Raw genomic sequence first — 26446 nt, 5'->3', positions numbered from 1 at the left:
GGTCATTGTCTTGTTGGAATATCCAATCCCTGCGTCACTTCAACTTTGAGACTGATGCTTGAACATTATCCTGAAGAATTTGTTGATATTGCGTTGAATTCATCGGACCCTCGATTTTAACAAGGGCCCCAGTCCCTGAACTAGCCACATAGCCCACCCCCACAGCATGATGGAACCTCCACCAAATGTGACAGTAGGTAGCAGGTGTTTTTCTTGGAATGTGGTGTTCTTCTTCCGCCATGCAAAGTGCTTTTTGTTCTGACCAAATAACTCCATTTGTGTCTCATCAGTCCAAAGCACTTTGCTCCAAAATGAATCTGGCTTGTCTAAATGAGCATTGGCTTACAACAAGCGACTCTGTTTGTGGTGTGAGTGCAGAAAGGGCTTCTTTCTCATCATCCTGCTATACAGATGTTTGAATTGTAGAACAATGTCCAGATACACCATCTGCAGTGAGATGTTCTTGCAGGTCTTTGGAGGTGATCTGTGGATCGTCTGTCACCATTCTCACAATCCTGCTCATATGCCGCTCCTGTATTTTTCTTGGCCTGCCAGACCTGCTGGTTTAACACCAACTGTGCCTGTGGCCTTCCATTTCCTGATTCCATTCCTTACAGTTGAAACTGACAGTTTAAACCTCTGAGATGGCTTTTTGTAGCCTTCCCCTAAACCAGGAGACTCAACAATCTTTGTGTTCAGATCTTTGGAGAGTTGCTTTGAGGATCCCATGCTGTCACTCGTCAGAGGAGAGTCAAAGGGAAGGAAGCACAACTTGTAATTGACCACCTTAAATCCCTTTATATCTCATGATTGGACACACCTGTCTATGAAGTTCAAGGCTTAACGAGCTCATCAACCAATCAGCATTGAGCAGTGACAGGCATTCAAATCAGCACAATGACAAGGGGACCCACATTTGTGCACAGCCAGTTTTTCACATTTGATTTAATTTCATACAACTAAATACTGCGTCACTAAAAATCTTTGTTCGGAAAACACCGCAGTACTCAGATGTTCCTAGGAAATGAAAGACGTACCACTGATATCTTTATTGTTGAAAGGAGAGTCAATTATTAGATAGATAGATAGATAGATAGATAGATAGATAGATAGATAGATAGATAGATAGATAGATAGATAGATAGATAGATAGATAGATAGATACTTTATTAATTCCAAGGGGAAATTCACATTATTATGAATAATTATTATTATTATGCAGGCTGAGATCGGGTCATAAACTTTTTCATATCACTGTATATTTTATTGATTCTGAAGGGGAAATTAATTTGCATATCTCACCAAAGCAAACAATATAAAAACATAAATGACACAGCTGTCGACTCAAAGAACAATATACAGTAACATAATGAATACATATACCATTAATGTTATGCTAAAAACAACTTGTAAATTGAATATTTGTACTAATTTCTTAAGGGTGGAGTGAAGGAAGGGACATCAGGACATGGGAGTGGCAGGAGGTTGTTTGGTGGATGGAGGGCTAATGGGGTGAGGGGAGCATTGAACTGCCTGATGGCCACAGGCACAAAAGCCCCAGAGGCACTTCAGATTCCACCGTGGAGGACTGAGTGTGGTGTAGCAGGTCCACAGCTCAGATCATTAAGGTCAGTTTTAATAGATAATCGCCGCACTCATGGCTTAGAGAAGGGGGCGTGGTAGTGTGGCCAGAGCGGTTCCCAGGTGTTTCGTGATACGGGCGGTCCGCGGTTATGTGCACAGGTGAGGAGTCGTCCGCATCCGTAATTGATGTCAGGAGCTGCTAATCGCCACATCTGAGCCACGTTTCCCGTGATATACATAATAGAAGCGCGAGGCGGATAGGGGAGAGAAAAGAGAAAGAAAGAATGGAAGTGAGAAGTGAGAAGAAGACAGCAGAGAGGAGGAAGCCGGAGTGTGAGAGAGAGAGAGAGAGAGAGAGAGAAAGCAGATTTATTGACGGTAATGCAGCTGGTAGGAGAGCCCTGGAGGAGTGTTTGGCCAACTCTCGTGAAGCGGTCGCTCCAGTTTTGAGTCGACTGGCCATTGAAGGGAGCCGCAGTCGAGGAGGCTTTGGGCGTGAAGCACCCTGGCTGCTGGGGAGGAAACCTAAGTCACAGTCCGGCTGGAGTCCGATGTAGCTGGGGATCGGAAGACTACTGGAGCAGAATTGAAGAGAGCTGCGTTTGCTGGCAGGGCGACTTCTCTGTTGCGGGGCCTGTAGGAGATAAGCAGGGGAGCCAAAACCAGAGTTTTAAGACAAGACTGCCTCCTGCCAATGTTTCTAACCTCGTTTTTAATGGATGTATCTATTGGATTTTAACCTCCACCTTTTCACCTGTTTTAATGGATTATTTATTTAAGAACTATTTCAGACACTGCACTATTTATTTGGACACTGTTTTGGGATTTTTTGATTTTAATAAAAGCAATCTGCACTTTTTGCACCATCCCCTTGCTTCATTGTTGACGTCTTTACTGTCTAGCTCATCGGCGACATTACCGACGTGGTCGGGTTCGAGAGCTCCCCAGAAGCCTAGATGGGAGCATTGGTGTAGAACCAGCATCGTCACACTGAGCCTGTGAACTCCAAGGAAGCTCCCCTGGTGGGCATGGCAAGAATTGTTCATGATGACATCTAATTTTGGCCTCTAGAGTAATAGTAACAGAGTAACAAAGTAACATAGCATAAAGTCCTGTAAGGCAATAACATAACATAGCGTAACATAATGTAATAATGTAGTAGTGCAATAGAATAACGTAACATAATACCAAATTTAACATAAAGTAATGTAACATGGCATAAAAATAACATGAAACGTAAAGTGACATAAGGTAATAATGTAACTTAAAGTAAACGTTACAAAATGATGTAACATAATAGCATAAAGTGACAAAGTAATGTAGTGCAATGTAATGAAACGTAGCATTACATAAAGTAATGTAAGGTTAATAATGTAATTTAACATAACAATGCAACATGGCATAATGTAATATAGAATAACAGAAAACATAGTCTGACATAGTAATCGAACATTAATAACCTAACGTAACATAACGTAATGAAAAGTAACGTAATGTAGTAATGGAGAATGATATAATGACATAAAACAACATAAAATAGCATAACTTGATGTAATCTAAAATAATAATGTAAAATAACATAACAGTAGCATAATGTAATCTAGGATAAGAATGTAGCATAATAACCTGACATAACATTAAGTTCAGTAATGTAATGTAATAATGTAATGTGGTAGCCTAAGGTACATTAACATAATACACCATAATATAAGTTAACATAATGCAATGTGACATAACACAGCATATATGTACAGTACATTACACATGGACAAGCACTCGGAGCAGGATTTGAACCCAAAGCAAGAACTATGAGGCAGCAACAATCTCCTCCAAAGTGTATAACAAAATTAAAATGTATTTAGCAAAATTACAAACTGCCTTAAAGCAACAGCTAAACCAACATATTCAGTCTGGAGCGTTCAAAAGAGTTTGCGTGTGGACATTTGAGGTTTTTGGGCATTATATAATTTTTTAAGTATGGTCATGGAGAAAATGGAAATGTTTCTAAGGAAATAGAAGAAAAACGACAATGTGTGGTGTAGGAAAAATGTGTGGGTTTTTAACACTGAACATGACGACATAATATGTGACCATTTAGTCCATCCAGCTTGTACAGTTAGCTAATGGATTTGTATCTGAAAGATACATTAAAAAATTAGTCAGGGTTTCCATTTCAGCTGTAGCACAGACAAGTGTGTCATAGTCTTCTACAATCTTTCGGTTTCTACCTTGGAAGAACTTCTTCATAGTCTCCACTAGATGTCGCTGAGTACGTAATATTCTGTTTAACTGAAACCATTCCAACTTTAGCGATGCGTTTCACCGTTCTTCTTTGTCAAGTATTCTGTACTTCCATTAGTCTTCACTAGGTGTCATTATGTTGTAGTTAGCCCTTTAACAAAAAGAAATCCATTTGATTGGTCTTATAGGTGTCTTTTACATTTCTTTGTTGTTTGTTGTAGTTCTGTATTTTGAGCTTCTGAAATAGATAATTCAAGTATAGTCCTATCTATCTATTATATAGTGTCTTTCACATCGGTCTATCTATCTATCTATTATATAGTGTCTTTCACATCTATCTATCTATCTATCTATCTATCTATCTATCTATCTATCTATCTATCTATCTATCTATCTATCTATCTATCTATCTATTATATAGTGTCTTTCACATCTATCTATCTATCTATTATATAGTGTATTTCACATCTATCTATCTATTATATAGTGCCTTTCACATCTCTATCTATCTATTATATAGTGCCTTTCACATCTCTATCTATCTATTATATAGTGTCTTTCACATCTATCTATCTATTATATAGTGTCTTTCACATCTATCTATCTATCTATCTATTATATAGTGTCTTTCCTATCTATCTATCTATCTATCTATCTATCTATCTATCTATCTATCTATCTATCATCTATTATATAGTGTCTTTCACATCTATCTATCTATCTATCTATCTATCTATCTATCTATCTATCTATCTATCTATCTATCTATCTATTATATAGTGCCTTTCACATCTCTATCTATCTATTATATAGTGCCTTTCACATCTCTATCTATCTATTATATAGTGCCTTTCACATCTATCTATCTATTATATAGTGTCTTTCACATCTATCTATCTATCTATTATATAGTGTCTTTCACATCTATCTATCTATCTATTATATAGTGTCTTTCACATCTATCTATCTATCTATCTATCTATCTATCTATCTATCTATCTATCTATCTATCTATCTATCTATCTATTATATAGTGTCTTTCACATCTCTATCTATTTATCTATTATATAGTGCCTTTCACATCTATCTATCTATCTATCTATCTATCTATCTATCTATCTATCTATCTATCTATTATATAGTGCCTTTCACATCTACCTATCTATTATATAGTGTCTTTCCTATCTATCTATCTATCTATCTATCTATCTATCTATCTATCTATCTATCTATCTATCTATCTATCTATCTATCTATCTATCTATCTATCTATCTATCTATTATATAGTGCCTTTCACATCTACCTATCTATTATATAGTGCCTTTCACATCTATCTATCTATCTATTATATAGTGCCTTTCATATCTATCTATCTATCTATTATGTAGTGCCTTTCACATCTATCTATCTATCTATCTTAATACTCTTGAATTCTTGAGTGCCCCTCTATGTCCGTCTAATGAAAGCACCAGCGCGCTTCCCTCTTTTGCGATACCAGTGTCTATGCCTGCTGCCGATAACTGCTGCTCCACCAGCTAAGATACCCAGAAAAGTCCTAAATTGTGAAAAAAAATATCCGGTGTCGAATCACACCAAGTAAATCACAGAATATTCAACCATTCTTCAAGGGTATAGTTGATTACAGTTGAATACCAAACGACGGGACAAATAAACAAAAACAGACAACATACTAGAAAGCACAACACCAACGACAGCCATTTTTGGGCCAATACACTCCATCCATTCATCCATTCATTATCCAACCCACTATATCCTATTATTTTTCTTCACCCGTGAGGCACGTCTTCCCCGTGAACCCCACAGACAATACACAGTCCCAAAGCACTTCAAATAAAGCACAGCCAAACCAAACCAATCCTTCCTCTGGCACCACCACTCCTCCCAGGCAACCTCATCCTCTTCCTCCTGATTCTGACTACCAATTGGTGGTCGCTGGCCCTTTTTATAGTCCACCCAGAAGTGCTCCAGGTGTTTGATTACCTCTTTCTGATTGCACTTCCGGGCGGGGCTGTAGAGATGTCCAGGTGGTCTCCGGGATCCATGCAGCACCCCCTGGCGGCCACCCCAGATCCCCACAGGGTTGTGGAGAACTCCATCTCCCATGGAGCCCTGCGGGAAACTGAGGCACCATCATCAGCCAGGGAGGCTGCCACCAAGCATCCCGGGGGAGGTACTGAGGAGTCCATGGCTACTCCACTGGGACATATGAAGCAGGGGCATCCCGGCCGGGTCCCGTTACAAAACGTTTCTGAAAACCTGATTTCACCTTGTCGTGATGGGTTATTGGTTTTTGATTGATAAGCAAATGTGACAAATGTAGACCTTTAATATTAAATCTCGAGTAAAGTGTGCAGGAAGTGAAGGGGTCTCAACACTCTCTAAATCCACTGCATGTGGCCTTGGTCACTTGTCTATGTACTTTATGGCGCTGCTCTCATTATAGTAATAAATGTTGTCGTGGGTCCCGTTATGGCACTGACGTCTGGTGTGCACTAATTATGGGCAGCAAAGTGTTGTCAGTCTGCTCAGTAGCCCCCTCTGCTCAAAACCAGCGGTTTGATTCCCATAGTTTTTCAGAGTAGGCCATACTGTATATGCTCATGGATTTGAATGTTAAGAGAGACCGATCTCCATCAACAAAACGCAGGAGGTGAGCTTTTTGGGATGTGTGGTGCATCAGAGAGTTATGACATAAGGGTTCCAGTGTAAAAGATTTCGGATGTCTGTCATTCCCATGCATTTTCAGTTCCAGAGTTCCTATTCCAAGACAGCCATCCCTGGATGAGGAACCACTGAGCTTTATTTAATCCCAAGCAGTGTGGTCAACCAAAAAGAGAGTTTGAAAGTTGACTCAGTATTGTGCTGGAAAAGCTTTAAACAAACCCAAAGATTTCCCAAGTGGCCCCTATGGAATGACATAATGGGACGAGAGCAAGAGTGACATCTGATAATCTATCTATCTATCTATCTATCTATCTATCTATCTATCTATCTATCTATCTATCTATCTATCTATCTATCTATTATATAGTGCCTTTCACCATTCATATCTATCTATTTATGTATTATATAGTGCCTTTCACCATTCATATCTATCTATTTATGTATTATATAGTGCCTTTCACCATTCATTCATATCTATCTATCTATCTATTATATAGTGCCTTTCACCATTCACATCTATCTATCTATCATATAGTGCCTTTCATGTCTATCTATGTATCTATATATCTATCTATTATATAGTGCCTTTCACCATTCATATCTATCTATCTATCTATCTATTATATAGTGCCTTTCACCATTCATATCTATCTATTTATGTATTATATAGTGCCTTTCACCATTCATATCTATCTATTTATGTATTATATAGTGCCTTTCACCATTCATATCTATCTATCTATCTATCTATCTATCTATCTATCTATCTATCTATCTATCTATTATATAGTGCCTTTCACCATTCATATCTATCTATCTATCTATTATATAGTGCCTTTCACCATTCATATCTATCTATCTATCTATCTATCTATCTATCTATCTATCTATCTATCTATCTATCTATCTATCTATCTATCTATCTATCTATCTATCTATCTATCTATGATTTCCCAAGTGGCCCCTATGGAATGACATAATGGGAAGAGAGAAAGAGTGACATCTGATAATCTATCTATCTATCTATCTATCTATCTATCTATCTATCTATCTATCTATCTATCTATCTATCTATCTATCTATCTATCTATCTATCTAAGATTTCCCAAGTGGCCCCTATGGAATGACATAATGGGACGAGAGCAAGAGTGACATCTGATAATGGCTTCATCTTTCTCTCAATGCCTGCCTTCAAGTTTTGTTTTTTGTCGGTCCCCTCATTCTGTAACGTGATCCCCCCCTGAATGTTTTACACGGCTACTGTAATTGTCTTTGTCATGACTGTCAGCTCCGCCTTTCATTTTCTTTTTCTTTTTTTGCAGGGAATGCTGGTTGAAGGTCCTCCAGGTCCTGAAGGCCCAGCTGTAAGTAAGCCATGTTTTCAAATCTGCGCCCTAAAGCCATATAATAAAAAAAAAATGTCTGCTTGTACGCTAGTACCGTATGTACTGTACATTTCAAGTGCATTTGCATACAGCTGGCTCCCTTTTTTATTAGTTTTAAATTGACGCCTGTGCCTGTTTTATGCCTGTTTGGAATGTAAAATGGGAAAACGTTTCAACTCCGTGAAGTGACGCTCCGTGTTGGACCGTGGCAGACAGCCAACGTGAGGGAATGTCACTGCTGCTCATTTCAGCATTATGAGTTCTTAAGTTTAGCTACACCTAAAAAAACGTTTTAGGCCAGATAAGCATTTGAGGAAAAGAATGGCAGCTTTTAGCTTATCAAGCACCTTCCAATGGAAGAACAGTAACAATAAATGAAAATGAGTTGCAAAAGTGCTTAACGTATCCTTCAGAAGTATACGGTAAAGGAGAGTAAAGCTCGCCTGTCATGTTGTCCAACCTGTCCATCCATCTGGTTTTGAAATCTGAAGGCATCTAAAGCCTACACCATCAGAATCAGGCACAATTCAGGAACGGTCACTGGGTGGGACGCCAATCTTTCACAGGTCACACAAGTCGGGAACTGTCACTGGGTGGGACGCCAATCTCTCACAGGTCACACAAGTCAGGATCTGTCGCTGGGTGGGATGCCAATCTCTCACAGGTCACACAAGTCGGGAAATGTCACTGGGTGGGACACCAATCTCTCACAGGTCACAGAAGTCGGGAACTGTCACTGGGTGGGATGCCAATCTTTCACAGGTCACACAAGTCGGGAACTGTCACTGGGTGGGATGCCAATCTTTCACAGGTCACACAAGTCGGGAACTGTCACTGGGTGGGATGCCAATCTCTCACAGGTCACACAAGTCGGGAACTGTCACTGGGTGGGATGCCAATCTTTCACAAGTCACACAAGTCGGGAACTGTCACTGGGTGGGATGCCAATCTTTCACAGGTCACACAAGTCGGGCACTGTCACTGGGTGGGATGCCAATCTTTCACAGGTCACACAAGTCGGGCACTGTCGCTGGGTGGGACGCCAATCTCTCACAGGTCACACAAGTCGGGAACTGTCGCTGGGTGGGATGCCAATCTCTCACAGGTCACACAAGTCGGGAACTGTCGCTGGGTGGGACGCCAATCTCTCACAAGTCACACAAGTCGGGAACTGTCACTGGGTGGGATGCCAATCTTTCACAGGTCACACAAGTCGGGAACTGTCACTGGGTGGGATGCCAATCTTTCACAGGTCACACAAGTCGGGAACTGTCACTGGGTGGGATGCCAATCTTTCACAGGTCACACAAGTCGGGAACTGTCACTGGGTGGGATGCCAATCTTTCACAGGTCACACAAGTCGGGAACTGTCACTGGGTGGGACGCCAATCTCTCACAGGTCACACATCCACATGTATTGGCACAAGACCTGGCCTAAACTGTATGCCTTTGGGGTGAAACAGTTAACACCTGGAGAAAACTTCATACTTGGAGTGACTGGCATAGAAATTGTTTCAGAACCCTGACGTAATAACGCCATGCTACCCATCAGTCATTCATTTATTGATTTATTCATTCATTTTCCAGACTCTGTTATTCTGATGTATGGAGTCCAAGCCTATCCCCACGCCCCTTGGCATGAGGCAGGAACAGACCCTGAATGGGACTCCAGTCTATTAGAGGACCCACACACTTAACACTGATGCTGGGTCTGTTTATAGCTGCCAGTGTGCCTAACCTGTATGCCTTTGGGGTGAAACAGTTAACACCTGGAGAAAACTTCATACTTGGAGTGACTGGCATAGAAATTGTTTCAGGTCCCTGACGTAATAACGCCATGCTATCCGTCAGTCATTCATTGTCCAACCTGCTATATCCTAACTACAGGGTCACGGGGATCTGCTGGAGCCAATCCCAGTCAGCACAGGGTGCAAGGCAGGAACAAATTCCGGGCAGAGTGCCAGCCCACCGTAGGGCACACACCCACACAATTTAGGATCGCCAATGCACCTAACCTGCATGTCTTTGGACTGTGGGAGGAGACCCACACAGACACGGGGAGAACATGCAAACTCCATGCAGGGCGGACCCAGGAAGTGAACCAAAGTCTCCTCACTGCGAGGCAGCAGCACTATTATTGCGCCACCGTGCCAACCTTCAGTTATTCATTAATTTATTTACTCATTCATTTTCCAAACTCTGTTATTCTGATATATGGAGTCCAAGCCTATCCCCACGCCCCTTGGCATAAAGCAGGAACAGACCCTGAATGGGACACCAGCCTATTAGATGACCCACACACTTAACACTGACGCTGGGTCTGCTTATAGATGCCAGTGTGCCTAACCTGTATGCCTTTGGGATGAAACAGTTAACACCTGGAGGAAACCATTGAGGGAAAATGAAAAAACTTCATACTTGGAGTGACTGGCATAGAAATTGTTTCAGGTCCCTGACGTAATAACACCATGCTATTCGTCAGTCATTCATTATCCAACCTGCTATATCGTAACGCAGGGTCACAGGGGTCTGCTGGAGCCAATCTCAGCCAACATAGGGCACAAGCCAGGAAACCAACCCTGGGCAGGATGCCAGCCCACCACAGGGCACACACACACACACACCCAGCACACACTAGGGACAATTTAGGACCTCCAATGCACCTAACCTGCATGTCTTTGGACTGTGGGAGGAAACCCACGCAGACACGGGGAGAACATGCAAACTCCACGCAGGGCGGACCCGGGAAGCGAACCCAGGTCTCCATACTGTGAGGCAGCAGCGTTACCATTGCGCCACCGTGCCACACAAAGTTGAGGAAGTCCATCCATCCATACATTTTCCAACCCACTGAATCCGAACATAGGGTTACGGGGGTCTGCTGGAGCCAATCCCAGCCAACACATGGTGCAAGGCAGGAACCAATCCTGGGCAGGGCGCCAACCCACCGCAGGGCACACACACCAAGCACAATTTAGGATCACCAATGCACCTAACCTGCATGTCTTTGGACTGTGGGGTGGAAACCCACGCAGACATGGTGAGAACATGCAAACTCCATGCAGGGAGGACCCGGGAAGTGAACCCACCTTACTGCGAGGCAGCAGCGCTATCCCCAATCCCCTTGGCATAAGGCAGGAACAGACCCTGACTGGGACTCCAGTCTATCAGAGGACCCACACACTTACACTGACGCTGGGTCTGCTTATAGCTGCCAGTGTGCCTAATCTGAATGTCTTCGGGGGCGAAACTCTAATACCCTCGGAAAACCAGTGAGGGAAAATGGGCATACTTCATACACAAAGTGACTGGCACACAAATAGTGTCAAGGCCCTGGCATAGCAATCATACTTTCCATCAGTCATTCATTCACTTATTTGTTTTTGAAACTCTCCTATTCTAATATAGGGATGTCAAAACCTATCCCACTCGCTTAAGCATAAGGCAGCAACCAACCCTGGAACGGGGTGCCAGTCCTTCAGAAAACACACTTGCATGCACATGCCCACACACATGGTGGCACCCGACCTACTTTTAGCTACCAGTGTGCCTAAACTGTATGCCTTTCGAGTGAAACTGTAATACTCGGAGAAAAACGGTGAGGGAGAACGGGAAAACTCCACACTTGGGATGACTGGCATAGAAATTGTGTCAGGGCCCTGGCATTGTAACCACATGCTGCCCCTCAATCATTCCTTCATTTATTTGTTTTTCAAACTCTCCTATTTTAATATGGAGTCACAAAACATATCCCAGTCCCCTTGGCATAAGGAAGGGAACAATCCGTGCTGGGATGCCAATCTATTAGAGGACACACACACACACTTGCACACTTATAGCTGGCAGTGTGCCTAACCTGCATGTTATTAGGATGAAACTGCAATACCCTCAGATATCCCGTAAGGAAAAACGGACAAAAATTGGTGTAGAAATTGTGTCAGGACCCTGGCATTGTAATCCTATGGTGTCCGTCAATAATCCCTTCATTTATTTGTTTTGTAAACTCTCATCTTCTAATGTGGAGAGCAAAACCTGTCCTACTCCTGTGGGCATAAGGCAGTAACTGACCCTGGACAGGACGCCAGTCTGTCAGAAGATACGCTTGTACACAAGCACACATAGTGGCACCCGACCTGCTTATAGTTGGCAGTGTGCCTAACATACATGTCTTTAGGGTTAAACAAAAAAACAGTGAGAGAAAATGGGCAAACGTCACACTTGAAGTGATTGGCATAGAAACCGTGTCAGGAATCAACCCTGGACAGGCCACCGGTCCATTACAGCACCCATACACAAACATCAGGGTCACGGGCCTAACCAGCCTGTATTTGGGGGTGTGGGGGGGACTCAAACTCCACACACGCAAAGCGAGAACACTCAAGTGCTACATACATGATGAGTCATTCAACAATATTAAAATATTGCTGCTGTGTAAAATGTCCCATGTGGCAGAAGGGAAAGGTGGGAAAAAACATCATGTGACCTCAAAAAAACTGCCCCTGCCAGCCCCCAGGTGGGTGGTGGGCAATTGGACTCCCCGCTTGACTACTGGAGAAAGTCCTTCATAAAGGGAGTAGTGAACTTTCAAAAGTACAGTTTTAGACATGACATTTACACCCACGTTTATCTGGCCCAGTGGGACCCCAACAGAACTGAAGGTGGCGCCAGAATTCAGGCTTTTGTGAGCAGGGAAGGCAAAGTGCACAGGAGATCTTGGGAGGCATTCATGCTGGGCACACGGGTTTGGTTTGAAACTATGGGTCTCATTTGTTTCTTTCTCCTTTTGTTTTACAGGGTCTGCCAGGCCCCATGGGTCCAACAGGCTCTGCGGGTATTCCTGGAGATCCGGGTGACAGAGTAAGTGATCTTGTAAAAGCTTAGTCTCTCTTTTTTACTTCTTAAAAGGCACTATATATATATATATATAACTGAAGTGTAGTCAATTCATGTGTGCCATTTCTTTCTTTCTTAGTTTTTTAAATCTTATATATATATATATATATAGTATAGTAAATGCCATTTCTTTTTCCTGTCTTATAAAAGGTGATATATGTGAATAATTTAATGGCAACAAATAGATACCCTTTCTTCATTTCTTACTTTCTTAAAAGGCACTCTATATAAATAATTTTACTCTAATAAATATGCTCCATTTCCTTTCTTTCTGTCTATCTTTCTTGAAAGGCACTACATGTAATTTAAATGTAGTAAACCTGTGACTTTAAAGGCACAATATGTAATAAAAGGTTACTCTAGTAAATATGTGCCATCTTTTCCTGCTTTCTTGACTGGCACTCTATATGAATACATTTAGTGTAGTAAATATGTGTCATTGTCCCTTCTTCTATCCAACTATTTTTTAAAATGCACTATACCGAAAGAATTCTAGTGTAATAAATACTGTATGTGCCTTTCTTTCTTTTTCTTTCTTTTTCTGCTCCATTTTCTCTTCCCTACATTCACTTCTTTCTTTCTTTCTTTCTTTCTTTCTTTCTTTCTTTCTTTCTTTCTTTCTTTGCTCCATTTTCTCTTCCCTACATTCTCTTTCTTTCTTTCTTTCTTTCTTTCTTTCTTTCTTTCTTTCTTTCTTTCTTTCTTTCTTTCTTTCTTTCTTTCTTTATATAATTTTATATAATTTTAACATAGTGAATGTGTGGACTTTTATTTTCTTTCTCAAATGGACTATTATTTCTAGTGTAGTTTATAAGTGCCCTTTTATGTCTTTCTTGAAATGCACTCATGTAATTTAAGTATTCTTGTAAGGAACTATATAAAAATAATTTTAGAATAGTAAATATGTGTCATTTTCCCTCCTGACATCCTGTCGTTCTTTCTTGAAAGACATCTTATATAAATTATCTGAGTATAGTAAATATGTGCCATCTTTTCCTGCTTTCTTGAATGGCACTATATATGAATACATTTAGTGTAGTAAATATGTGTCATTGTCCCTTCTTTTATCCAACTATTTTTTGAAAGGCACTATATCAAAAGAATTCTAGTGTAATAAATATGTGCCTTTCTTTCTTTCTTTCTTTTTCTGCTCCATTTTCACTTCCCTGCATTCACTTCTTTCTTTCTTTCTTTCTTTCTTTCTTTCTTTCTTTCTTTCTTTCTTTCTTTCTTTCTTTCTTTCTTTCTTTCTTTTTGTGCTCCATTTTCTCTTCCCTACATTCACTTCTTTCTTTCTTTCTTTGTCTCACACTGCCCCTTATTTCGGATTTAGGTGGTTTTGATAACGGACCCCCATATTAAGTTTGCTTTTTTTTTTTTTTTTTTTTTTTTTTTTTTTTTTTTTTTATTTACCAGGGCCCACCAGGCAGACCGGGTCTTCCAGGAGCAGATGGATTGGCAGGACCCCCAGGGACTGTCCTCATGCTGCCTGTATGTCTTCTAGTTACTTTTTCATTTTACTTGACTTTTGTGGTTGCACTGTAGTTAGCCGGATGTCTTATTCTTAATCTTCTCAACTTCTTTTTAAATGTCAGATGCTTACCACTTCACTCAAAAAATCTGTCACTCCCAAAAGCAGTGCCAGAGGTGGCATGCTGTGCTGAAGAAAGCAGCCTGGCATGAGGATCAAGCCCAGGACTAGCATAGCAAAGTTCTTTTAAATCCCAAATTACTTTGAAAGACAAGTAGCCCCCTGCCAGGCCATCCACCCCTACTACCACCAGCACCATGCCAGACCCCTGGCTGCCAGTGCCTTCAGAGTGTACGTTGGCACTTTCACTTTCCTACACATTTTGTGATGTTGCAGCCTTTTTACAAATTCACCAACATTCAGTTTTTGCTCCCATCAAGCAACACTCAGCAGCCCATAAGCTTCACACACCTGGATTTGGGGATTTTCTGCCATTCTTCTCTCCAGGTTCTCTAAAGCAGCTCTGTCAGGTTGGATGGAGACCATCAGTAGATGGCTAACTTCACGTCTGTAGAGTGGGTTTTCAATTGGATTCAAGTCTGGGCTCCAACATGAACATTCTCAGAATTGTTCCTAAGCCTCTCCTGTGTGTTGTCTTTGCTTGTGTCCTGCTGGAAGTTGGACCTTCAGCCCAGTCTGATGTCCAGGGCCCAGTCTGAGCAGGTTTTCATTTCGAATATCTCGGCACTTTGGTTCATTCCGCTTTCCCTTTGAACCTGTCTAGTCCTCCAGTCCCTGATGCTGTCACCAGCCTGCTTCACCATCAGAATGGTAAGGTGCAGGTAGTGAGCACTGCCTGGTTTCCTGCACACATGACACTAATCTTGGGTTTCATCAGACCAGAGAATCTTGTTTCTCACAGCTTCAGAGTCCTTTAGGTGCCTTTTTGCCAACTCCATGTGGGCTTCCATGTGTCATCTGGCCAATTTGCCATAAAGCGCAAATCATTGGAGTGTTACAGTGGCGGCTCTCCCATCTCCTCACAGGTTCTCTGATACACCGCCAGAATGACCATCAGGGTCTTAGTCACCTCTCTTATCAAGGATCCCATCAAACACTTGCTCACTTTGGCTGGGTAGCCAACTCTAGGAAGACTGTGGTTGTTCCAAACTTCTTTCATTAAAGAATTATGGAGGCCACTGTGCTCTTGGGAATCTTGGAATGCCACAGCCCTGCCCAGATCTGAGCCTTGATATTCCGGTCCTGGCAATTATTCTGACTTCATGGTTTGGTTTTTGCTTGACTGTGGGGTCTTCTATAGACAAATGTATGTCCAGCCAATTGAACGGACCATAGGTGGACTTTGAACATCTCAACGATGATCCTCCAGCTAGAACGTTGGATATCTCTGGTCCATGGTCCTTGAGGCTGATCCTCCAGTTAGCTGTGAACCCCCCCAGTCTCACTGAGATGGCACAGCTGGTGAACCAGCTGAGGGGAGGAAAGACTGCAGGGATCTGTGGTATGCGGGGTGAACTTCTCTGGGCTTTTGGTAAGGCTGTCCTCCTGGCATTGCAAGCAATCTTTGCTTCCATTTGGGAGACTGGCATCATCTCAACTGACTGGAAAACGGGACTTATCGTCCCTATCTGGAAAGGGAAGGGGGATCGCCTGGATTGCAGCAACTACAGGGGGATAACACTGCTCTCGGTGCCGGGTAAGGTCCTCACTAAGGTCGTCCTCAATAGGATCCGTGATCACTTGCTCACCTACCAGTGACCGGAGCAGCCTAAGAAGTCGACCATCGACCGCATCCTGGCACTGAGGGTTCTCATGGAGCGCAAACGAGAATATCGTCAGAGTTTCTTTGCAGCCTTTGTCGATTTTTGTAAAGCGTTCAACTCAGTTGATCGAGCTGCCCTGTGGGACATCCTGAGGATCCTCTCGAGGTTGCTGGATATCATGGCTGGCCCGTACACTGCTACTGTGAGTGCTTTACAGAGTGGAGGCAGAACTTCTGTGTTCTTCCCAGTTGATTCTGGAGTCCATCAGTGGTGTGTTCTGCTTCTACTCTGTTCAATAATTGTATGGACTGGGTGTTGGTCAGGGTCGTGGGGTCCAGCGGCTGTGTGGCAGCTGTTGGTGAAGAAAGATTCACAGATCTTGACTTTGCTGACGATGCTGTGATCTTCGCGAAGTCAATGGAGGCTCTGATCGGGACGCTTGAGAGACTGAGTGAGGGGTCTGAGTGTCTGGGCTTGTGAGGGTCCTGATAAAAACCAAAGATCCAGGCCTTTAATGACCTCTTGGGCATGGCCATCAGCAGTGTGTCTGTCTGTGGAGAGAGTGTCGACCTCGTGATTGACAGGTTTACTGACCTCGGCAGTGACATTCATGTGACTCTGGTGACTCTTCCTGTGAAGTCTGTAGATGGATTGGGAGAGTATGGGTGTTCATGAGGTCGCTGGAAAGGGGTGTGTGGCACTCATGATATCTCTGGAAAAGGATGAAGGTCCAAGTCTTTAGAGTCCTGGTGCTTCCTGTCTTACTATATGGTTGTGAGATGTGGATGCTATCCAGTGACCTGAGATGAAGACTGGACTCCTTCCTATGTGTCTCTCCGGGAAAACCCTTGGGTACCATTGGTTTGACTTTGTGTTGCTCATGGAGTCCCGAATGAGGCACATGACCTGCATTGTGAGGGAGCGGAGATAATGTCGACCTCGTCATTGAGAGGTTTACTTATCTTAGCAGTGACATTCATGTTACTCTGGTGACTCTTCCTATGAAGTCAGTAGATGGATTGGGAGAGCATGGGGGGTCATGAGGTCGCTGGAAAGGGGTGTGTGGCACTCATGATATCTCTGGAAAAGGATGAAGGTCCAAGTCTTTAGAGTCCTGGTGCTTCCTTGTCTTACTATATGGTTATGAGATGTGGATGCTATCCAGTGACCTGAGATGAAGACAGGACTCCTTCCTATGTGTCTCTCCTTGGGTACCGTTGGTTTGACATTGTGTTGCTCATGGAGTCCCGAATGAGGCACATGACCTGCATTGTGAGGGAGCGTCAGTTACAGCACTACGGCCATGTGGTGCGTTTACTCGAGGGTGATCCAGCTCGTAAGATTGTCATTGTTGGGGACCCAAGTGTCTGGACCAGGCCAAGGGGTCGCCCACGTAACACCTGGCTGTGGCAGATAGAGGGTCATTTCTGTAGGGATGGATTGGGGGGTTGCTAACTGGGATCCCGAGTTGGTTCGTCATGTAGTGGGTGCGGCAACACTCTGTACCAGTGCCTGCTCCCCAACTTGACTTGACTTGATGATCCATAGAGTGGGATGGACCTGAGCCAAAGCAGCAGGTCTTAATGCTTGTGTATATGGGATATTTCATTTATTTTAATTTTTATTTAATAAATTTGCAAAACTTCCTAATATCCTGTTTCGGCTTTGTCATTCCAGGGGTATTTAGTGTTGCTTGATGAGTGAAAAAATGAATTAAAGTGATTTTAGCACAAGGCTTCAACATAACAAAATGTGAGAAAAGTGAAGGCGCCTGAATACTTTTCCAAAGGCGCTATATGTCGAGATTTCTTTGAGAATGATAGTGCACCTCAACGCCGCCATATCCTCTCTGCTTGAAATGCCCGGCCTCACCTTTCACAGAGTTGTAGGGGCTATGAATATGTAACCCTTCAAGTGGGTCAACTCGAGACCCTTTAAATTTAAGTCATTTTGTTATTTAACAATACAAAAAAGCTCTTTGTTAGCGAGGCTCATGTTTATATGAAAAATGAATTTTAGCATCAATTTTATAAAACCACACGTAAAATGAAACTGGATTGTTTCACACATCAGCACGTGTAACCATCCTGTCTGCGCTTTTCTCACTCTGGTGACTGCGTCTTTTGCCTTTCCAGAGCATCCATTACAATAAGATGGCATGCTGCCCACTGGTGGTGCTCTTTCTGCCACCGTCTCTCTTTGGGCCTTGCTGAATGAACTCTTACATAGCCCTGCGCCATTCTTTTCTCCCTGTTCACCCAGTGCGCTATGTACAACATTAATATGCCCTGTAATGTGCCAGGCTTTTTATGCCAGCCTAGTGACTTCAAGTCTTAACTTTCTCGGCTCCATTCAGCCATTTTTATAGAGATGTGGAGTGTTTTCATGGAAAGCATGTCCTTGAGTGCCAGACGTATTAGAGCCCTGGTAGCACGTCTCAGACTCTCAGACAGAGCATGTGGCATTCAGACGGTGGTCATAAACATAAACCCCTTGACTTCCTGTTTACTGGGCATTCCTGAAGAACGTATTCAGTGCGGATACAGAAAAGAAAAGAGAAGCCCTCTGCCGCCTGGGAGAAGCAGCCAGAGAATTTTAGCTTACTGGTAAGGGATGAGAGAGGTGCCAATGTAAACCTTGGCATATTGTTACATTTTGAAACCTATGGTGTTTTAGCTGCCTATCCAAATTAAAATAACAAAAAGAAAAATACAAAGAAAATACAGTCACGCCGAAAAGTGGAAATGGCGAGTTGAAAAATTAAAGACATCTGTGGAGGCCTTTCAGTCTGATGAAGTCAAACGCAGGCCTTTAAAGAAAAGTCGTGATGAAGTCCAGCCGTCCATCCATTTCCTGAACCTTCTTTATCCGCCTGAGGGCTGCAGCGGTAATTAGCATAAAGCAGGAACCAGCTCTGATGGCGCTGCCAACTGAATCATCGCGTACTTTCAGGCCACATTTTAGTCCATAATTACCCAAACATACACAGTGAAGTCAAAAACAGGCAGTGTGACGTCGTGGTAAAGGCTTTGGATCTATTTGTCAAGTCTAAAGTTATTTTGTGTATGCATTTGCCACGTAAAAGTGCATTCTACAGTTAATTGCGTTCTACTTTATGAATTAAAAAAATATATCTTGCCTGCGTTGGCACTTTGCATTCTATGCAGTCCATGGGGCCAGAGGAAAAGCTTAAAAACTGAACCAAATACGAACGTCTGTTTGTCAAGCTGAGACGGTCGAGTATTGATTGGCAAAATTGTAAAAGCAGTTTGAAAGTGAGAGGATGACCGAGGAGTGGAGAAGAAGTGTCCTGGTGCCAATAATAAAGAATAAAGGGGATGTGCAGGACTGCAGTAACTACAGGGGCATAAAGCTGATGAGCCACAGCATGAAGTTATGGGACAGAGTAGTGGAAGTTCAGTTAAGTAGAGAGGTGATGATTAGTGAGCATCAGGATGGTTTCATGCCAAGAAAGAGCACCACAGATGAGATGTTTGCTCTGAGGGTGTTGATGGAGAAGTTTAGAGAAGGCCAGAAAGAGTTGCATTGTGTCTTTGTGGACCTGAAGAAAGAATATGACAGGGTGACTGAGAGGAGTTGTGGTATTGTATGAGGAAGTCGGGAGTGGCAGAGAAGTATGTGAGAATAGTAGAGGATATGAATTGTGACCATGGTGAGGTCACAAAAGTCACTATACAATATAATAGATAGATAGATGCAAAAGTCACTATATAATATAATAGATAGATAGATAGATAGATACAAAAGTCACTATATAATAGATAGATAGATAGATAGATAGATGCAAAAGTCACTATATAATAGATAGATAGATAGATAGATACAAAAGTCACAATATAATAGATAGATAGATAGATAGATAGATAGATAGATAGATAGATAGATAGATAGATAGATAGATAGATAGATAGATACTTTACTAATCCCAATGTGAAATTCCCATACTCCAGCAGCAGCATACTGATAATAAACAATATTAAATTAAAGAGTGATAACAATGCAGGCATAACAGACAGTAACTTTGTATAATGTTAACGTTTACCCCCCCCCAGTGAAATTGAAGAGTCACATAGTTTGGCGGAGGAACGATCTCCTCAGTCTGTCAGCGGAGCAGGACGGTGACAGCAGTCTGTCACTGAAGCTGCTCCTCTGTCTGGAGATGATCCTGTTCAGTGGATGCAGTGGATTCTCCATGATTGACAGGAGTCTGCTCAGCGCCCGTCGCTCTGCCACAGAAGTCAAACTGTCCAGCTCCGTGCCTACAATAGAGCCTGCCTTCCTCACCAGTTTGTCCTTCTTCTTTATGCTGCCTCTCCAGCACACCACCGCGTAGAAGAGGGCGCTCACCACAACCGTCTGATAGAACATCTGCAGCATCTTATTGCAGATGTTGAAGGACGCCAGCCTTCTAAGGATGTATAGTCGGCTCTGTCCTCTCTTACACAGAGCATCAGTATTGACAGTCCAGTCCAATTTATCATCCAGCTTCACTTCCAGGTATTTATAGGTCTGCACCATCTGCACACAGTCACCTCTGATGATCATGGGGTCAAGGAGTGGCCTGGGTCTCCTAAAATCCACCACCAGCTCCTTGGTTTTGCTGGTGTTCAGGTGTAGGTGGTTTGAGTCGCACCATTTAACAAAGTTCTTGATTAGGTTCCTATACTCCTCCTCCTGCCCACTCCTGATACAGCCCACGATAGCAGTGTCGTCAGTGAAGTTTTGCACGTGGCAGGACTCCGAGTTGTATTGGAAGTCTGATGTATGTTGGCTGAACAGGACCGGAGAAAGTACAGTCCCCTGCGGCGCTCCTGTGTTGCTGTATGTGGTATATATATAAATATAAATATCATATAGATAGATAGATACTTTATTAATCATATATAAATATAAATATGCGGTTAAATGAGCATATCCAGATCCCTTCTCTTGCCACTAACATGGGAGGTGCGCATCAACACTCAATCAATCAACTGCCTTAACTTAAAAAATAGACATATTTGATACGTTTTTCAGCTTTTCCTCCATGCCCCATAGCCTCCATTGTAAAGCGCCAAAGAGGGTGAGATATTTTCTTTAAAACTGTAGAAAGCACTTCACTTTAGAACTCACATTTTGCTTGGTAGATGCATAATATATTCTACTAGGGGGTTTGCCCCCTGCTTGCTTTGCTCGCCAAACCCCCTGGCCTGCACCAGGAAACCCCGGTTCGCTTCCCGGGTCCTCCCTGTGTGGAGTTTGCATGTTCTCCCCGTGTCTGTGTGGGTTTCCTCCCACAGTCCAAAGACATGCAGGTTAGGTGGATTGGTGATCCTAAATTGTCCCTAGTGCATGCTAGGTGTGTGTTTGTGTGTGCCCTGTGGTGGGCTGGCACCCTGCCCGGTGTTTGTTTCCTGCCTTGCCCCCTGTGTTGGCTGGGATTGGCTACAGCAGACCCCCGTGACCCTGTAGTTAGGATATAGCTGGTTGGATAATGGATGGATGGAAATAACAAGCGGGCAGCACGATGGTGCAGTGGTAGCACTAGGAGACCCTGGTTCACTTCCTGGGTCCTCCCCAGGTTTGAATGTTCTCCCCGTACCTGCGTGGATTTCCTCCCACAGTCCAAAGACATGCAGGTTAGGTGCATTGGCGATCCTAGTGTGTGTTTGGTGTGTGTTTGTGTGTGCCCTGTGGTGGGCTGGCACCCTGCCCGGGGTTTGTTTCCTGCGTTGGTTGGGATTTTCTCCAGCAGACCCCCGTGTTATGAAAATGACTGACTGACTGACTGACAAAGCAGACCTGGCTGATGGCACAGTCCAATTTTTGTTTTTTATTTTCCCTTTTCCCAATTTGCCTTCTTTCCCACAGTAAACATATTTAAGAACAGCACAATAAAGCCTGAAACTTTTAGAATAATTTATATGCCTCATGTTCAGGATGTTAGCAGATGTTCCTCCAGTGAATGTCCCTTTGCAGCGAATTCTATCAGGATTTCTAAAGGCTTGCAACACAAGAACGGAAATGTCGGCGGCCTCAGTGGTTTTCCTCTACTAGATTCAGACTTTTCTCATTCATCCATGCGTTCCTTTTTGTTTTTGGGAATGCAAAGGTTTTAATTACCACAAAGTGGCTCTGAAAGTTTATAAAGTGGTATTGTTTTTGCACTTCAAAGACAAATAATTCAATTTTAGATACAATGAATGTACATTTGTGAGTTGCAGTAGCTTACTAAACTTTACATCACCTGTTTATTTTAATTAAAGTCCTTCTTTGGCTTTGACATCTTTTCAAGCTTCAAAGTTTACTCTAAAATCCCAAAGACAAAAGCCAAGGTGCCATTCCTTCACAGGGCATAGTCACGTCCACACCACACTCCCCCTTTAGGGGTCCATCTAGTTGCCCTCTCAAACTGAATCCCCCCAAACAGGTTCTTCTTCTGCTTAATAAAATTAGTTGTCTACTTACTACAGGATAATCAACATTTGCGGTTGTTCAGGTTTGGGAAGTGTGGAAAAGATAAGGAGGATGAAAGTGTGAGGGTCTACAGTGGCATTGTGTGACCAAAGAGGATGAAAATATACAAAGAGCAATGGGGGGATCGCAAAAGAAATGTCGCAACAAGTTAAAAAATGTCAGCAGGGCCTAGCATTCAAATGCACTGGGGGACTTAGTGACTCGATTTATTTAAAAGTCAGAGAATTTGTCTGTTAAAGAGTTAGTTGTCTTGCTTTTGTTTATTTTTATAACAGTGACGTTATAGCACTAATAGACGATATTAAAACTACGCTTTTTAAAAGCACTTTACAATATCGAAGCTCAAATGGGCTCAAGTGGTGGCTCAACAGACAGCAGCGATGAAACAAATGGCATTAGTGGAGGGTCTCTGACTAATCAGAGTTCACATTCTCATTTAAAGACGCACCCAATGGAGGGTCTCATACTCAAATTGTTACCTGCTTCGGTCCATGATGGAGAGCAGATCATGGTGGCACTTTGCTGACAAATTACAGTTCCAGAGAAATACTGAATCATTATAACGATAAAAATGGAGGCCTGTGGACTGATCTGTTTACTCTATGAGAACCAATTCATTGTGAAGTGCTTCTGTTTCGACTCTGATAGAAATAAACCATGTCCTTTCATTTCTGCAGTTCCGCTTCAGTGCTGGAGGAGATGCTGGACAAAAAGGACCTGCCGTGTCTGCACAGGAAGCCCAAATGCAAGCCATCATGCAGCAAGCCAGAGTACGTAACACACGGGCTACTGAGACTAACGGGCCTGAATGTGGACGGGGCTGACAGCCATTTAAAGCTTGTGATTTCTTAACAAATCTGCTCTTTGACTTTCTTTATCACAGCTCGCCATGAGAGGCCCAACAGGCCCAATGGGTCTTACTGGAAGGCCAGGACCTCTGGTATGTACTTACTTACTTCTTTATATCACCATCAACAACATGTTCTCATTATTGTGTGGAGCAGGAGGAGTGTGAAGGGGGAGTAGCGGTGGTCCGATATATGGCTTTTGGTTTATTCAGATAATTGGGATTTTGTCATTTGACTGTGTATATTGTTAAGACTTTCTCTTGTGTTCACAATAAAGGCCATTTTAAAAATTTAATTATCTGTCTATCTATCTATCTATCTATCTATCTATCTATCTATCTATCTATCTATCTATCTATCTATCTATCTATCATATAGTGCCTTTCCTATCTATCTATCTATCTATCTATCTATCTATCTATCTATCTATCTATCTATCTATCTATCTATCTATCTATCTATCATATAGTGCCTTTATCTATCTATCTATCTATCTATCTATCTATCTATCTATCTATCTATCTATCTATCTATCTATCTATCTATCTATCTATCTATCTATCTATCTATCATATAGTGCCTTTCCTATCTATCAATCATATAGTGCCTTTCCTATCTATCTATCTATCTATCTATCTATCTATCTATCTATCTATCTATCTATCTATCTATCTATCTATCTATCTATCTATCTATCTATCTATCATATAGTGCCTTTCCTATCTATCTATCATATAGTGCCTTTATCTATCTATCTATCTATCTATCTATCTATCTATCTATCTATCTATCTATCTATCTATCTATCATATAGTGCCTTATCTATCTATCTTTCTCTCTATCAATCATATAGTGCCTTTCCTATCTATCTATCTATCATATCATGCCTTTCCTATCTATCTATCTATCTATCTATTATATAGTGCCTTTCATATCTATCTATCATATAGTGCCTTATCTATCTATCTATCTATCTATCTATCTATCTATCTATCTATCTATCTATCTATCTATCTATCTATCTATCTATCTATCTATCATATAGTGCCTTTCCTATCTATCTATCATATAGTGCCTTTCCTATCTATCTATCATATAGTGCCTTATCTATCTATCTATCTATCTATCTATCTATCTATCTATCTATCTATCTATCTATCTATCTATCTATCTATCTATCTATCTATCATATAGTGCCTTATCTATCTATCTTTCTCTCTATCAATCATATAGTGCCTTTCCTATCTATCTATCTATCTATCTATCTATCATATCATGCCTTTCCTATCTATCTATCTATCTATCTATCTATCTATCTATCTATCTATCTATCTATCTATCTATCTATCTATCTATCTATCTATCTATCTATCTATCTATCTATCTATCTATCTATCTATCATATAGTGCCTTTCCTATCTATCTATCATATAGTGCCTTATCTGTCTATCTTTCTATCTATCAATCATATAGTGCCTTTCCTATCTATCTATCATATAGTGCCTTATCTATCTATCTATCTATCTATCTATCTATCTATCTATCTATCTATCTATCTATCTATCTATCTATCTATCTATCTATCTATCTATCTATCATATAGTGCCTTTCCTATCTATCTATCTATCTATCATATCATGCCTTTCCTATCTATCTATCAATCATATAGTGCCTTATCTATCTATCTATCAATCATATAGTGCCTTTCCTATCTATCTATCTATCTATCTATCTATCATATCATGCCTTTCCTATCTCTCTATCAATCATATAGTGCCTTATCTATCTATCTATCAATCATATAGTGCCTTTCCTATCTATCTATCTATCTATCTATCTATCTATCTATCTATCTATCTATCTATCTATCTATCTATCTATCTATCTATCTATCTATCATAGAGTGCCTTTCACATCTATCTATCTATCTATCTATCTATCTATCTATCTATCTATCTATCTATCTATCTATCTATCTATCTATCTATCTATCTATCTATCTATCTATCTATCTATCTATCTATCTATCTATCTATCTATGTGCATGTCGACCGACTCTGCTGGTTAAAGATGTATTTTTTGTCTCCACATTTATAAATGGTAATGGCAGGTCTAACATTAAGGGGTTGCCACTTGGCAGCGATTATGAAGTCACAAACCCCCTTCAGTTTTAATTGTGGTCATGATGATCTTAAAGATCCAGTGTTGGTTGTGGGGGGGGCAGGTCAACAATATAAGGTGGCACCAAGCCATTTAAAGCTTTAAAATATTGAAGTAGTATTTTAAAATGAACTCTAAAACAACCTGGTCACTGATAAAGTGTTTAATGCTAAATCCAGAGAGATGTGACTTCTTTTCTTGTGCCATTTAATCATCTCGCCATAGCAGACACAGATGTGCAGTGATCTAAAGGAGAAGATGTAAATACATGGATCACTTTCTGTTAATCAAGAAATGATAATTTTGTCTTCAGCTCACAGATTATTGTAGGCTGAATAAAGCTACCCTTAACTGCCGAGTTGGCTTGTATGTCATATTTGAGTTCCTGATCACAAATGTCAGTTTATTCCTTGTGTCTTTGGTTCTTTGTGAAATAAAAAACCTTCTAGCATTTGTGCAGAATTTACTCTTAACAAGTTTCCGACTGTGCTTCCGCACTGTTGTTGAACTTATTTTAAAGGTTCAGCCCTGGTTGCACTGCTCCTTGGCCAGATTTAGCCCAAACCCCCCACACCTCTAATAAAACAGTTAACCATACCTTTAACATTGCAGCTCGCGGACGCTGGGTCGTTTCATGCAGCACGACATTCCTTGATTACACCGTGGGACTTGATTGCTTGGTCATTTTGACCTGCGGGTTCTCGTCATTTCATCAACGGGGATCAGAATTGGACAAAAGGCCACTTGTCATCATGGGCCCCTAGCTGTGCACCCGGTACGCCCTGATTATCGATTCACCCCTGCACTACACTAATGCCTTTCCTAACTTTAAGACTTCATTCATGTCCCCTTTTAACCTCCATATGTTTAAACTGAAAGGGTTCAAATCCTTTAATCTTTCTTCATCAGTCACACCC

At 41.7% G+C, this 26446-nt stretch overlaps 1 protein-coding gene across 3 annotated transcripts in view; it reads left to right on the top strand.

Annotated features, from left to right (window-relative positions):
• The window catches only part of LOC114643693 (collagen alpha-1(V) chain-like), a 519467-nt gene that overhangs the window by 267381 nt on the left and 225640 nt on the right, over window positions 1–26446 (top strand). For all 3 annotated transcript variants that reach the window (XM_051931584.1, XM_051931585.1, XM_051931583.1), the window contains 5 exons: window positions 7834–7875; window positions 12691–12753; window positions 14206–14280; window positions 23199–23291; window positions 23405–23461. In XM_051931584.1, the coding sequence (XP_051787544.1) occupies window positions 7834–7875; window positions 12691–12753; window positions 14206–14280; window positions 23199–23291; window positions 23405–23461 (330 nt within the window). The remainder of the gene's footprint in view (window positions 1–7833; window positions 7876–12690; window positions 12754–14205; window positions 14281–23198; window positions 23292–23404; window positions 23462–26446) is intronic.

This window comes from Erpetoichthys calabaricus, chromosome 9 (assembly GCF_900747795.2).
Source record: "Erpetoichthys calabaricus chromosome 9, fErpCal1.3, whole genome shotgun sequence".
Taxonomy (NCBI): domain Eukaryota; kingdom Metazoa; phylum Chordata; class Cladistia; order Polypteriformes; family Polypteridae; genus Erpetoichthys; species Erpetoichthys calabaricus.
The sequence above is the reverse complement of the archived record's forward strand: the minus strand, read 5'-3'. Positions and strand labels throughout refer to the sequence as shown.